Below are 13,453 nucleotides of genomic sequence, written 5' to 3' on the forward strand. Positions count from 1 at the left end.
ACTGTAAGAAAACTTTGACACAGCTTGCCCCAGCCACTAGGGGGCAGACAGTCTGTATCTTCCTAGCAGTAACTGCTGTTTGTCATTGTAAACTTTTAAGGAACCAATCATCCACCATGGACTTCCACTTCCGTTCTTTTCAGATTCTCCACAGAGTCTGAACCCCTGTTTTGTGTTTTCAGTTTCATGGCATAATGATCTCTGCTCTATTAAAATGAGGAAACACAACTTGCTCACAAATGTGTTTAAATTAACTACATTTTAATAGAATCTAATTAGATTAGGGTGGCACATTTGATCTCACAACCACCATTTTGACAAAACTGCTTCACACAGTAACTCAGGCCCACAGTTAATGTTGTACCTTAAAGCTTCAACTACTAAATAAAAAAGCCTCAAATGTATCTTCTTCCGTTAGATATACCAGAATCATTTTACCATGATGAAATCACCTGACAGTAAAAATCATATTTTTCTCTTACCCCCCTCCATCACAAATTCAGGGAAATTATTTATTCATCCTTAATCTGATAAATTTTGTGTAGATGCCTAAAACGCCTGGCCCAGCCTTCTGTAGACCTGATAATGTGAATGCAACGCACATTTCACGCTGTAAATTCATGTTTTTCTTCATATTCTCATATTTTTCTCATCTGTTTCATTGTCTTGTTTTGTGATTTTATCATTTTTATAATTGAATTGCATATATTTCAGTTTTTTTCATTTTCATATCATCACAGTATGTTTGTGTCATGGTATGTTGTTTTTTTTACATACTGTATATAGAAAAATGTAATTTTTGCTGCTATTGCCGATTGATACCATACAATAGTGATTCGACCTATGGCCAGTTCATGAAAGCTTTTACATTTGCTGTTCTAAAGAGAAAGTTGTATAGAAACAATTAACTGATTACATGAGCAGAAAAATTCCAATCTGGTTTGGCAACTGAGAGCCTCACTAGAGCTTCTCTGTAGGCATTTTTGATCGATGCAATGCACTTGTAATAGTTTCTGCGCCCATATTGTGTTGTTTTGTGTTGAAATGTTTAGGGATCCTATTGAAATATATATATTTTTTAATCCACACAGAAAGTGGCAAAAGGGTGGGACAAAATTGAATTCTTTAATTCATTCCATGTAAACTAGTGATGCCATCCATTTATTTGTCAGGCAAAACATCTTTGTTTTGGCTGCAAGGTCGAGCCATGGTGTCCCCAATCTTATCACATTGTATTTAATTAATTCATTATATATTTTTGGTGGAATGTGTGATGTAGAATAAAACTTTAAAAAGATCATTAAAGACAACTTCATAACAATTGAATGTACTTTACACACGTACAAAAATCAGATTTATTCAATCTTGTCAAAATGTCCCTGGATAGTTTTAATAATCAGTTCAATGTTTTTATCGCACCCATCTTCCAATCCATTCTGAACAGCTGCCATTTTTCCTCAATATTTGATCTTTACCCTCATTAGTGTCAAAGGTGTTTGAAAGTATGATAATCAGTGAATGGCTGCAGCAATAACAATCACATCAATCTCAGCAGGGGTGGAGCCAAAGAGGTGGCCATGGTGGTCATTTTTAACTCTCAACTTTGTTTCATGCTTATGGACACATCCAAGATGTGTCATGTCATGTCATGTCATCTCATCAAATCATATCTTGTATCATCTCATCTCTGATCTCCATAGCAGGTCTGCTACTGGAGATCTATAGCTCTTCTACAGATCTGGTCTGGATTGGTTCAGTTAAAGCAGGAATGTTCTCCATCTCATCTTCCTGGCACCCAGCTGGATCAGTGCGTCTCTTCAAAAGCCTGGAAAGCCTGATAGACAGACAGACAGACAGAAACAGACAGTTACATAGAACATAGTTACATACAACAGAGGGATGAGAAAAAAAAAATCAAATAACTAGACTTTCAAACTACTCAATATTGATTTTTATTGATGCAAAGCTTTGCATCTAATACAAAAAACAGGCAGAGGCTAAACGGGAAGTCAGAGATTGGTCTTATCAAAGCCACAATCCATCGTTAGCAACCCCAGTTGAAATAGTGCCTCCTCACCACTGGCTTTTATTTTTACCTTTGGTAAATTGGATTGAAGAAATGTCTTCAGTCTCCATATCCCCCCTTCAGTTGTCCTGCACACTGTCTAAACTTGCATGATAATTTATTACAATGTCCTTTTTCAATATCTATGAAAATAACAGAATTTAATGTGGCTTGATAAATTGTGGATCGAGGCTTGAAGTGCAATCCTTTGAGATGGAGATGGAAATGGTGGCCTGATAACCTGCTAGCCTGTGGCAAGCAACTTTCCTACCCGGCCAGTACATAATGATCTTGTGTCACTAGATTCTAATGGAAATAGTATGACGATGGCAGCCAAATAACTGGTTTTTGCTGTTTTTGTCTGCGGACACTGCAAGATGGTCAGTTTGTACTTCTGGGGCTAGTACAGGGAAAACAGCGCTTACTCAAGGACTTTTGTGCATAGAAGCAGTGGAACGTTACATGTAGAGAAAACAGATGGTCCACAACAGAAAAAAAGATCATTTAGACTGACTTAATTTCCACATAGCTGTATGACTGAGCTTTTAACCCCCTATGAGATGCTTGCTCAGCACTCTTTTTGGTTGTTTCACAGTCAAAGCTGAGGACTACAAGGATTCAGTTTTGCCCTTAAATTTATTCTTGTCAGGGTGGAAAGGCCTCTGAAAGAGCATTTAGACCATCATGGGACACTAAAACAGTCATAAATAAAATAAATTAAATACCCAGCAAGAGGTGGAAATGCTGGATATGATAGCATATATTCTCAAATAAATTACTGAAAGTAAATTACTGAAACCTACCCGACAAGTGGTTTGACTTGGGGAATGAGATCAGGGAGCTCCTGGTCTTTGGTTTCTGGTAGCACAAGGCTGAGGAGCCCCGCTACAATAGTGACTCCACCCATCAGGATGTAGGGGACAAACTTGTTGTATGTACCTGCAACCAGAGAGAAAGAATTATCTACCTACAGTAATGCACAAAAAGCAAAACACAGAGTGAGGCAGCGAGGTTGAATTTGTTGGCCTCTTTTATGCCTGGCATGACATTTTTGTGTGTGTCACTTGGAGACTCATTGCATCTTATGCTTGATTGATTTATTTCTATTTCCAGTTGTGTGTATATCACTTGGAGACTCATTGCATTTACATTTTGTTAATATTTCCAAATGTGTCTCATTCCGGAGATGGTTTTGGGTGATCTTCAATGCATCTTAGATGCAATCACATTTTAAAGAGCAAACCCCAACACTTGTACCACTTCTTAATAACCATCCTTCATAAACAGTGAATTTAATAAGCTCTTATTTGATTGTTAACTATCAAATGATTATTTTGTCTTTTAACCATTTACTAAGAATTAGTAAATGCTACAAATAATGTAATTTAAATTAATTGAATTCATTAATTTTTGCCCCACTGCTACACTCATTTTAGTCCTTCAACTCTGTCAGTGTTATCTCCAATTGAACCTTTAAGTCTCCTTTGTGTAGACTTTATGAAACTATTCAAGGTGCTGGCAATACGCTTGGAAGCAGTCCTTCCACACAACTAGTTTCTTGATGGGAGGCTCATCATTAGAACTCGTTGTGCTGTAATTTACACTAAGTGGTAAGTGGTAGGATCTGTACATGCAGAGAAGGCACTGGAGAAGGACTTGAAGTTGCTGCTCTCAGAAAATTTGGGTTTAGGGATGCCTTCAGTCTAACTCCTATACACAACCCCATTAGCCTCTGTGTGTAATAATGACATACACTCTATTTCACCCTGTCACATGGGACATGACAAGGTTGTCCCTTGTCTCCTTTATTTGCCATAGCAATAGAGCATCTATCAGTGGCAGTTACAACCTCAACCCCAATCAGGAGCGGAATTCAGGTCTGTCCGTGTATCCTGATGTCTGAGGTGGCTAATCTATATGTGACAAAAGATATTTTTGTTGATGAATATTTTAGTTACAACTAGATTGAGTTACCAATCCAAATCCTAACCTTTAAGTAGCCCCTTGCAGAAACAAGGACCGACAAGATGTGGTCATCTTTCTATCCCTGTAAGGACATTCAATCAACAAAACGATAGAGGTAGAGGAACACACACACACACACACACACAAACACACACACGCAAAGAAGCTCACCTATGAAAGCAATGTATGGAGCGGAAATGCTGCCAATGCGGGAGGCCATGGATAAGGAGCCTATTGCCATATTTCTCACTACAGTGGGGAAGAGCTCTGTGGCGTAGAGGTAGACGAAATTAAATGCACCCGTCACTGCCATCTTCCCCATCATCACCAGAGTTAGGGTTACAATGGACAGATCTAGAAGAAAAGAAAAGAGAAGATGACATAACTGTCAAGCAGATGGCTATCATGAGCCTTGATGAATGAAAATGCATTTCAGTAATATTATCCCTTTTCTCATAGTGAAAAAGTACTATTTCAGTTTTAGTATTAATATTACAGTTACCAATCTAAAAAAAATTGTTACTTTTGTCATCGCCCCTTCAAAATATCAGATTGAAGTGAGAGTTCCCTAAAACCACATCTCACTGACATCCTCAAATTTGATTTCTTCATAATCAGTCAGTGTCCTCTCATACTGCACTGGGTTAGATAAAGTGGTAGATTGTTTTTTCATCCACTGTATGACACTCTTAAGTCATATTCTAAGTAATAGAAATATTATTTTTCTATTTCTATTTTCTGTTTCATTTGTATTTTGACTAATTTTCATCTTTAGGCTGATTGTCAAAATAAATAGGCTACAAAATATTTAGAAGTAGGCTAAAATTTACTGGGAGTTACTATTGTAGGCTGAAGTTTGCTTCAAATCAAGTGCAAACTCAGCCTTGCCGCACCATTCCCGCCACGCAAGTTTGTCCTCAGCTGATATCACAGTCCCCTGATTTAAGTCTAAGAGCCTAACTAGCCTCCTTATATTGTCCATGAAGATTGCAGACCAATTATTAAGGCAGGATAGGCTATTAGGAATAATTCACGTCATTGATCGGTTCTTATCGGCCTTTAGAAAGAAATATTGAAATACTCATTTAGAGTGAATATCGGCCGATTTCGATCATGGGCAGATCGATTGGTACACCCCGAATAGAAAAGTTGACTAATGTTGTGCTACTATCACTCAATATAGTGTATGCTAAAGTGTTAGCATGGAGCTACTATCACTCAACATAGTTCATGCTAAAGTGTTAGCATGGAGTGCCGAAGCCAACAATCTATGGTGAGTGTATGGATGATTTTGGTGTCTGTCTTCATCACTTAACGGCTAAGTTGACCAACGGGCCAATCTAGCAAAAGCTTGGTGTATTCCTAATACATGATAAAGTTGATGACCAAAAATGTATGTATAAATTTCCATGTGATCACATTCCAGCATGTAGGTGAAACAAGGGGCAGGGGGTTGTGCATGTGTGTGTGTATGTGTGTGTGTACAGTACCATCAGGTATGAGTTTGATGAGAAACAGTAGGACTCCAGATAGCAGGAGGGTGATGGGGACTGGTAAACGGCGAGGGAGGTAGTGAACCGCAAGCCACATAGAGCTGTAAGCAAGGAACTCAGTTGCCCCGGAAACCAGACAGTTGATGTACGGGTCTCCATCCATGTTTGGCGTGTTCAGAGCCAGTCCATGATATGTCATGGCGATCGCACTCCTAAATGATAGATAGATAGATAGATAGATTGATAGATTGATAGATTGATAGATTGATAGATTGATTGATTGATTGATTGAAGGGGGCATCAACAGTGTCAACAGTTTCAAGCATTTCAAGTGTGTGTGTATGTGTGTATATACTGTATATACCAGATACAGATCTTGATGATAGTGAGTTTTCTGATGTTGCTAGTTCGGTACAGGTCCAGCCAGGTGTACACATGTTGGCTATCTGCAGGACCACCCTCCTAAACATGCACACATGCACGCACACACACACACACACACAGAAAATGTCATTCTCTACCTACTCAGTAAGAACACAAACCAGAACCTTAAAGGTATACTTTGACATTGTGACAAATACCTGGTGAAGAAAAATAACTGAAATTCAAATTTGTGAGGTATTCCTCTCGTGGCTTCAATTCTTGTCCCAACTGTCACTGTGTGATAAGTGCAGTATGCAAACTAGAGGATGGATATATGCTGCCTGGCATGCCTACCAATGCTGCCTTCAAGTGCAACCCAATAAAGAGGTAAATAAGACAGGGTACATTTTCTATGATCTCTGAGTTTCTGAGATAAGATGTTTCAGCAGCAGAGAGCATGGAAAGATGTATCAACAACTGGTGGTTAAACTGATGGATTATACAACTTTGGGCTATTAAATTAATCAAAACATCAATTACATGCCTGATGCACATTTTGCCGCTGCAACAAAAATTAACTTTGTGCTACTTGATTTCTAAAAGAAAACAGCAGTTTGTAGGTACCTCACTAATCCATGTATCCTCCGTTCAGTCCATAACCAAATTAAAATTACAAATCAGATAATGAACAAATGACATGTGATTTTATTCTCAACATTTCATTTCACAAGCTAAATTTGGAAAAATAAAATATTTTTTGAAACCCAATCCATATGATGGATATGAAGTTTTATAAAATGCATTTAAGTTTGACAGTTTTGACATTTCGATTCATCAACTTTTGTATCCTTTTGGGGTTTTTTGTAACCCGTAAGATTATCTCACTGTAGTCATCTCAAGTGTTGTCGTCATTTTGGATTCTATCCGGTTCCATGTTTTGGCAAAATGGCAAAAATCTTTGAATCACATGCTCTAGTAGAAAGTAGTAATAGAAGTAGAAATTACATATGATGAAGTTATTACATATTCCAACATGTTACTGAAATTTTGGGAAACAACCATGGGGCACAAGCTAAGATCTAGCAAAATAAAGACATGCATAATAGAGGAACCCTCAAAAGCAACAATAGTGAATATTTGCATTGGCCATAGATTAAGGAATTAACATAATTTTACACCCCTATGCATTTTCACATTAGACTGAAAGAGGGCAGGATCCAGATCACAGACAAACCCACGAGAATGCACTGCGGAAGTCATATTTACAACTTCTGAAGTTGGAAGGAGATGAGGAGCACTTTAAGGCAGCAGTAGTGTGTGTGTGTGTGTGTGTGTGTGTGTGTGTGTGTGTGTGTGTGTGTGTGTAGGTGTGTGTGTGTGTGTGTGTGTGTGTGTGTGCACCTTGAGTGAAGTGGCTTCTTCCTGTTTGAAGATGACCTCAGGGGGAGTGACCCCGTTCTTCTTAGCTGCCGCTCTGATTATCAGCTCTGCCTCCTCTATGCGGCCCTGAGACAATAGCCAGCGAGGAGACTCTGGGAGGTACCTAATGATTGGTCACGGGACACATCAATCAGTAAATAGGCTGGCCACTGATTTCCACTGATTGATAACCTCCTAATAATAACAACAGCAACAATAATCTTAATAATAAGTCATATTTGTATAATACATTTTAAAACCAACACCCCGTCCAAATCTGTGGGCGGAGATCATAAAAATCACGAAACATTTGCCCTAACCCTAACCCTTAACCCTAACCCTAACCCTAACCCTAACCCTAACCCTAACCCTAACCCTAACCCTAGCCCAGATGGAGACAGAACTTTGATTCTATTCTATTGTCTCTTACCACCACAGAGGTATATACAGTAGACCAGGCAGAGACAGAGCCACTAGCAGCCATCTCCAGCTCCTGATGTAGAAAGCGAACAGAGGCAGTATGGTGTAACCCAGAGCGTAGCTGAAAGACATTCCAATAGCAGCAAAGCTGATCCGCACCTTCTTTGTCAACAACTCCGACCCTAGACATAGAGAGAAAACAGATCATATTAGAACTAGGGTTAGAACAGTATATTGGTTTTGCAAAACATATTGCAATATATAATGTTTTAGAGGCTTTTCCATCCTGCCATGAGACAGTAAATAAACAATGAATACTAAGTTTGTGGATTTTTTGCATGAAAATGGTCAAATTTAAACATGAAACTTGAAATATAATCTACGGGCGGCTTCAGTCCATCAGTGACAGCCTTCAAAAACCCACATGAATTGAACTCTATTTTGTTAATTGCTTTTTGGAAGATAAAGTTTGGCAACAGTTACACGAAGGAAATGTAGCAACACAGAACACAGAAGAATATCCATCTCTCTCTGAGTCTATCTATCAATTTATCTATCCATCCACCCATCTATTGGTCATACCCAGTACAAAGGCACAGCAGTAGTTGGAGGTCTGTCCCATTCCCACTATGAAGTAGAGAACACAGAACATTTCCCAGCTGTTGACAAGAGCCTGAAGGAGGCTGAACACCGTCTGGACTGCCATGGTCATGAAGAAGATAACACGCCGCCCAAAACTAAAGATAGAGAGAGAGACATGGAATGGTGAGAGAAATGGAGAGAGAGAGAGAGAGAGAGAGAGAGAGATGAATGAATGTTCGTTGGCACTGACTACATTTAGCCTCCCCCTCTGTGTGTGTGTGTGTGTGTGTGTGTGTGTGTGTGTGTATGTGTACCGATCAGAGATGCTTCCAGACACGAAAGATCCAATGAGAACTCCAAAGAAGAAAATGGTAACAGCGAATGGAGCTTTCCAGCTGTCCTCACACACCAAAGACCACTACATGCACACGAACATACACACACACACACACACACAAACACAAAGAAAAACACATACAGATGAGGATGAAATGTAGGCTGAGTCGATTAAAACATAGCAGCTGATTGGTCGACACCAAACATTACATTGAAACTCATTAGTTTGACAATCAAGTTTTGTCTGTTTAGTTGTATCATGGAGACTGGAGGTATATGTCTTAATTAGAACAGCACAAAGGGACCACTAAGTAATACATTGTTGGACAGTGTTGAAGTTAATAATAGAGATATAAAGAGGATAAACCTAGCTAATTTTACATCACCAAACATCAACAAATAGATATGTTATCTAGTACAGTGGTTCTCAACGTGGGGTCCAGGGACCACCAGGGGTCCTTGAGGGGGTTCCAGGGGGTCCCCAGCAAACTGATGAATTGTTAAACTTCAGCATTATTTCATTTATAAGAAGTTAACACAATTAGAGAATGTAGAAGAATGACTGTACTGATCATAGTTTCACTGTTATCTCTCTACCTACAATACAGATAGTCATGGAATTCTGGACAAAATCATATCTGATAATAAAGATTTTCTTAGATTTGGGTTCAAGAGACAAAATCTCATCAAATGGGGGTCTGTGGCTCTAATGTGGACTACATTTAAGGGTCCTTGATATGAAAAAGGTTGAGAATCACTGATCTAGTAGACAAGTATAACTAATACAGACAACAATAATGACCTCAAGTGGTTTAACAGTTAATTTCAAAAGGGTAAAAGCTATGTAGTTAGGGTTAATGCAATTCCCCAACATGATCTCACAGAAAAACATGAAATGAGCAAGACTTTGGTGGCACGTAAAGTGTTAAATTTACATTTTCCCAGCACGAAACGGTTCCGTGAAGGACACACGACTATAAACAGGAAGGAGTGTCACACCGAAGTAGCACGGTGGAAAGTAAGGGTGTTGTGGCCGGGGTGGTCGTACGTCTCAATATGGGAGACATACTTCTACTGTCGTCATGTAGGGACTCACCAGAAAAACAGCCCTGACATCCACTTCAGGTGCTGATAGTGGAATTGAGAGTGTCATATTCACAAATGAACCAGTGAAATAAATTTTGACTATACAGTACGTGAAAGCACAGAGGCTGCACTTTTCAGTAAGGCTTTTCTGCCCAGTTCCTTTGACTGTAAATAACACTTTGAAATTAAGTGGAGCTAAGAAGGAGAAAATGCACTTGAAATTTCCCCCTCTGTATTTTCACATGTAGAGATGGAAGGACAACCATAGCAACTGGAATCAAATACCGGCCACAAGTGACAGAGTTTTCCCTACACTCCTAAACTCCAATAACATGCATTGAAGGCAACTGATATGAGGGATTATAAAAAGCATACATCAACACAGGTAAAATCTGAGCAAATTTTTTAAAAAATTGCCAGATATATATTGGGCAGGCCTGGCCCAAATCAGGCCTGGTTGTTAACCAAAATACAAACACTAAACCTAATTATCTAAATGCAGATAATCGAACAGGGGGTGAATACTTTTTCACAGTACTGTATAACTTTGAAAAGCGCTGTTTTAAAGTTGTATGTATGAGCTGTGTGTGTCTGTGTGTGTTGTTCTTACCTCCGTAACGATGGTGGAGGAGTATCTCTCAGAGCTGAACACCCAACCATCAACGCATCCCTCCGTCTCATTAGTATAGAAGGACCCGTCCGCAGACTGTCTGTACCTGGAACACAGACATTTTATACATATAACACAAGAGCTCTGACAATCACTACTTTCATATGTGTTTTCAAAGCAAAAGGAAGCAACTAACACAGTTACACAGAGGAAGAGTTGGTGTTTGAATTCCAGGTGGATTGGTCTGGAAAGTCATTACAACATATCCCAAACACAGAAAAAACAGTGGAAGCAAGTGGCAGCTCATCGACAGGAATAGACGGACACTTACTGCAATGGGATAGTTGCTAAACCCCACAAAACTACAGACTCAAAAATTACCACAGAACTGAACCAACACCTCTGTGACACAGTCTCAACTAAAACTGTACTGAGCTTCGTAAAGCTGGCGTTCACGGCATGGCCAGAAACCACTGGTATCAAAGATGCATAACCTGGTGCAAGCAGCACAAAACCTGGAGCTTTGAGAACTGGGGGAAAAAGTAATCTAGTCAGATATCAGTCTGAATCTAGTTTATAGTTTTTCAGCCTTTTCTTCCATCCAGACAGGTTTATGTTTGGAGAAAGCCAAAGGAAGCATTTAATCCACAATGTCTGTTGCCAACATGGTGGTGGACCCAGCCAGCAAACTATGGTGTTAAAACGAAATGAACCAGTTGTTTAAACGCTCTGTTGATTTTTTCAGAACTGGAACGTGCGTTCCTTCGTCAAATTCACTCTCGGAACGCCGTTCTGATGCTTTTTTCCTCTGTGAAAAGATACGGGGCTAGTCAAAAAATATTCCCGACCGGTCCACAGTTAGAGCGGCCCGATGTCCCGATGGCCAGTCCATCCCTGAATGCAGGTGCGTGTGCCCCCCGCCCTCGGATTTGCTGAAAACTCCAGATACGCTATATTCTCTAAAATGATTAAATATCAATAATAAATGGCTTACGCATTTCTTGATTAGGGTAAATTATATCTTAATGCCACAAAGAGGGATGAAATGGGGGATGGCAGTTTTACAAAGGGGATGGTTTTTGACAATTGTTATTTCAAGGGGGATGGCATCCCCTCGCATCCCCCCTCAAATCGACTACTGTGTGTAAGTGTCTGAATGTTTTATGTGAACATGTTTTATGTCTGTTATTTTAAAGGCCCTTCTAGGGATGGGCATTGGAAATTAGCAGTAGCTATAAATGCTGTGATACATTGCATTGGATAATTGTTGTGCAATTCTCTATGCTTAATGCATCTGTCCCTATCAAATAAACATTAAATAAATAAAATGCTCTGAGATGTGCTCCCACTGTCACCTCTTACCTAATTTGTTTTTCTTTTTTAATGTCATTTTACTAGACAAATTCCGTATTTTTTGTTTTTTATGTGGAGCAAATTGAATTTGCCTTGTATGGAATGTGCTGAATTCTGACTCATTTTTTCCTAAATAGGTCTACAATTTTGACAAAACAACAAATAGTACAATTTTCTTTTTTTTTTTCTTTTACTGTGAACAAGATACCCCCCCTTAAATACTTGTAGCTGAAAACAGGACTGTGCTCAATTCACTTTCAATTCAATCAATTGCAGGATTTTTTCTCTTTTACCTGGAACAGCGACTGAGAATCACCTCCCCTTTCACCGACTGCAGAGGGATGGAGTGGTTCAGCTCCAGACTGAAGGAGGGAGATGATGAGTTGGAGGAGGAGGATGAGTTGTGGGGGGGTAAGCGGCAGCGGTGTGACGGTATGTCGGCCAGGAAGACCATGGCCATGCCCACGTAGCCATTGGGTACGGCGCTGAGGCTGAGCAGGATGAAGACGGACCTCTGGAAGCTTCCCCACTCCCCCAGGAAGGACAAGGCTTCCTCGTACTCCAGCATCGTAAAACACACACTACAAACCAGAAGGCTGTCTAGAACTTGATAATCCACAAGACAGGATGGGAGGAGGGAGAAAGGCAAGGATAGGTTCAGTGCAGCTGTCTCCTCACCATTACAGAGAAAGTGAGTCATGCTTTTCACCTAGTATTCTTGAATGTCAGAAAGACCTCCCCCGCGTGGCCCCGCCTCAAAACCACATGCAAAGAGGAAAAATACTTCAGACGCCACAGGAATTGTACTGGAAAGACAAAAAGGAAAAATTATGAGCTGAAATGAGCTAAAGGAGCTTTTTGTCTTCCCACAAAAGATATGGAATTGAAATGTTCTTAATTTGCCTATATGTATGATAGTATGAGTGTCTGTCTATCAGTGTTAGTCCTGTGATGGACTGGCAACCTGTTCAGGGTGTTTCCCTTGCCTTCTGCCCAATGCATGCTGGGATGGGCTCCAGCCCCCTGTGACTCTGAATAGGATTTAAACAGGTAAAGACAATGAATGAATACTATGGTTAACAATCAGACCTGATTTGGACCAGTCCTGCCCACCAGAACTCTTAGAAGATTGTTGTGGAAATTCTGCAATAAAGGAGAGCAATAACAAACTTGTCTTTCTGGCTGTTTATTTTAGCATTTGCAAATGGGCTCAAGCAGACAGAGAACAGAGGTCTCCACAGCAATGAGCAGCGATCTACTCTTAACTCAGTATATTTATACATCTCTGTGACCCTGGAAACTGCTACCGAGTATGGTCTCCTCCTCCTCGCTATCTGTCTGCCTCGGACAGACAGGTTCACCTCAGACAGTCGGACAGTTTCACCCACCTCCCAGCCGCAGCTTCCTTTTTTCTCTTATCAACAAACAAGCGCAGGGAGTGTGGGGATCCTGCTCAAACTGGCTCTGCTCATGCAAAAGGAGTTGTGACCTGGTCATACAAGTTATTATACAGACACTCAGTAGTTTCCCACTCCTACAGCACAGTACACAGTCTAAGTTGTATTTTTCCAGCACAAAGATGTTTTCAAATTATTATTCGCTAGGAAGCTTTATCTCAGGCCTCGTCCATATATCTTAATGGAATTTGTGTCACATATGTAAATTCAGGGACTGGACCCAAATGCAAGCCAGGAGTCAGAGAGCTTTGCTGAAGCAAGAAGCTTTAATTAAAGCTGCAGGGTCACAGGGTGGAAGTATCAC

General features: G+C 40.0%; 1 protein-coding gene across 1 annotated transcript; it reads right to left on the bottom strand.

The window, feature by feature from the left end:
* Nucleotides 1-1,719: 1,719 nt before the first annotated feature.
* On the bottom strand, nt 1,720-12,260 carry LOC139655364 (organic cation/carnitine transporter 2-like). The gene is made up of 11 exons (XM_071532753.1): nt 11,986-12,260; nt 10,340-10,445; nt 8,622-8,725; nt 8,308-8,462; nt 7,736-7,907; nt 7,288-7,429; nt 5,888-5,985; nt 5,521-5,735; nt 4,202-4,384; nt 2,869-3,004; nt 1,720-1,834 (listed from the first exon to the last, which is right to left on the bottom strand). The coding sequence occupies exons 1-11, from the start codon at nt 12,258-12,260 to the stop codon at nt 1,720-1,722; spliced, it is 1,701 nt and encodes a 566-aa protein (XP_071388854.1).
* Between the last annotated feature and the right edge of the window lie 1,193 nt (nt 12,261-13,453).

The sequence above is a fragment of the Centroberyx affinis genome, unplaced genomic scaffold (genome assembly GCF_046629955.1).
Source record: "Centroberyx affinis isolate AG114_WGS23_722 - 3 ecotype Tasmania unplaced genomic scaffold, CSIRO-AGI_Caff_v1 ptg002241l_1, whole genome shotgun sequence".
NCBI classification, from domain to species: domain Eukaryota; kingdom Metazoa; phylum Chordata; class Actinopteri; order Beryciformes; family Berycidae; genus Centroberyx; species Centroberyx affinis.

Bases quoted from the DNA above. Each gene is read 5' to 3' on its own strand.
- LOC139655364 (XM_071532753.1), bottom strand. From the start codon at position 12,260: ATGCTGGAGTACGAGGAAGCCTTGTCCTTCCTGGGGGAGTGGGGAAGC. The intron at 3,005-4,201 runs GTGAGCTTCTTT...CTCTGGTTGCAG, and splicing joins TCCATACATTGCTTTCATAG to GTACATACAACAAGTTTGTC. The intron at 1,835-2,868 runs GTAGGTTTCAGT...TCTGTCTATCAG, and splicing joins CAAGTCAAACCACTTGTCGG to GCTTTCCAGGCTTTTGAAGA.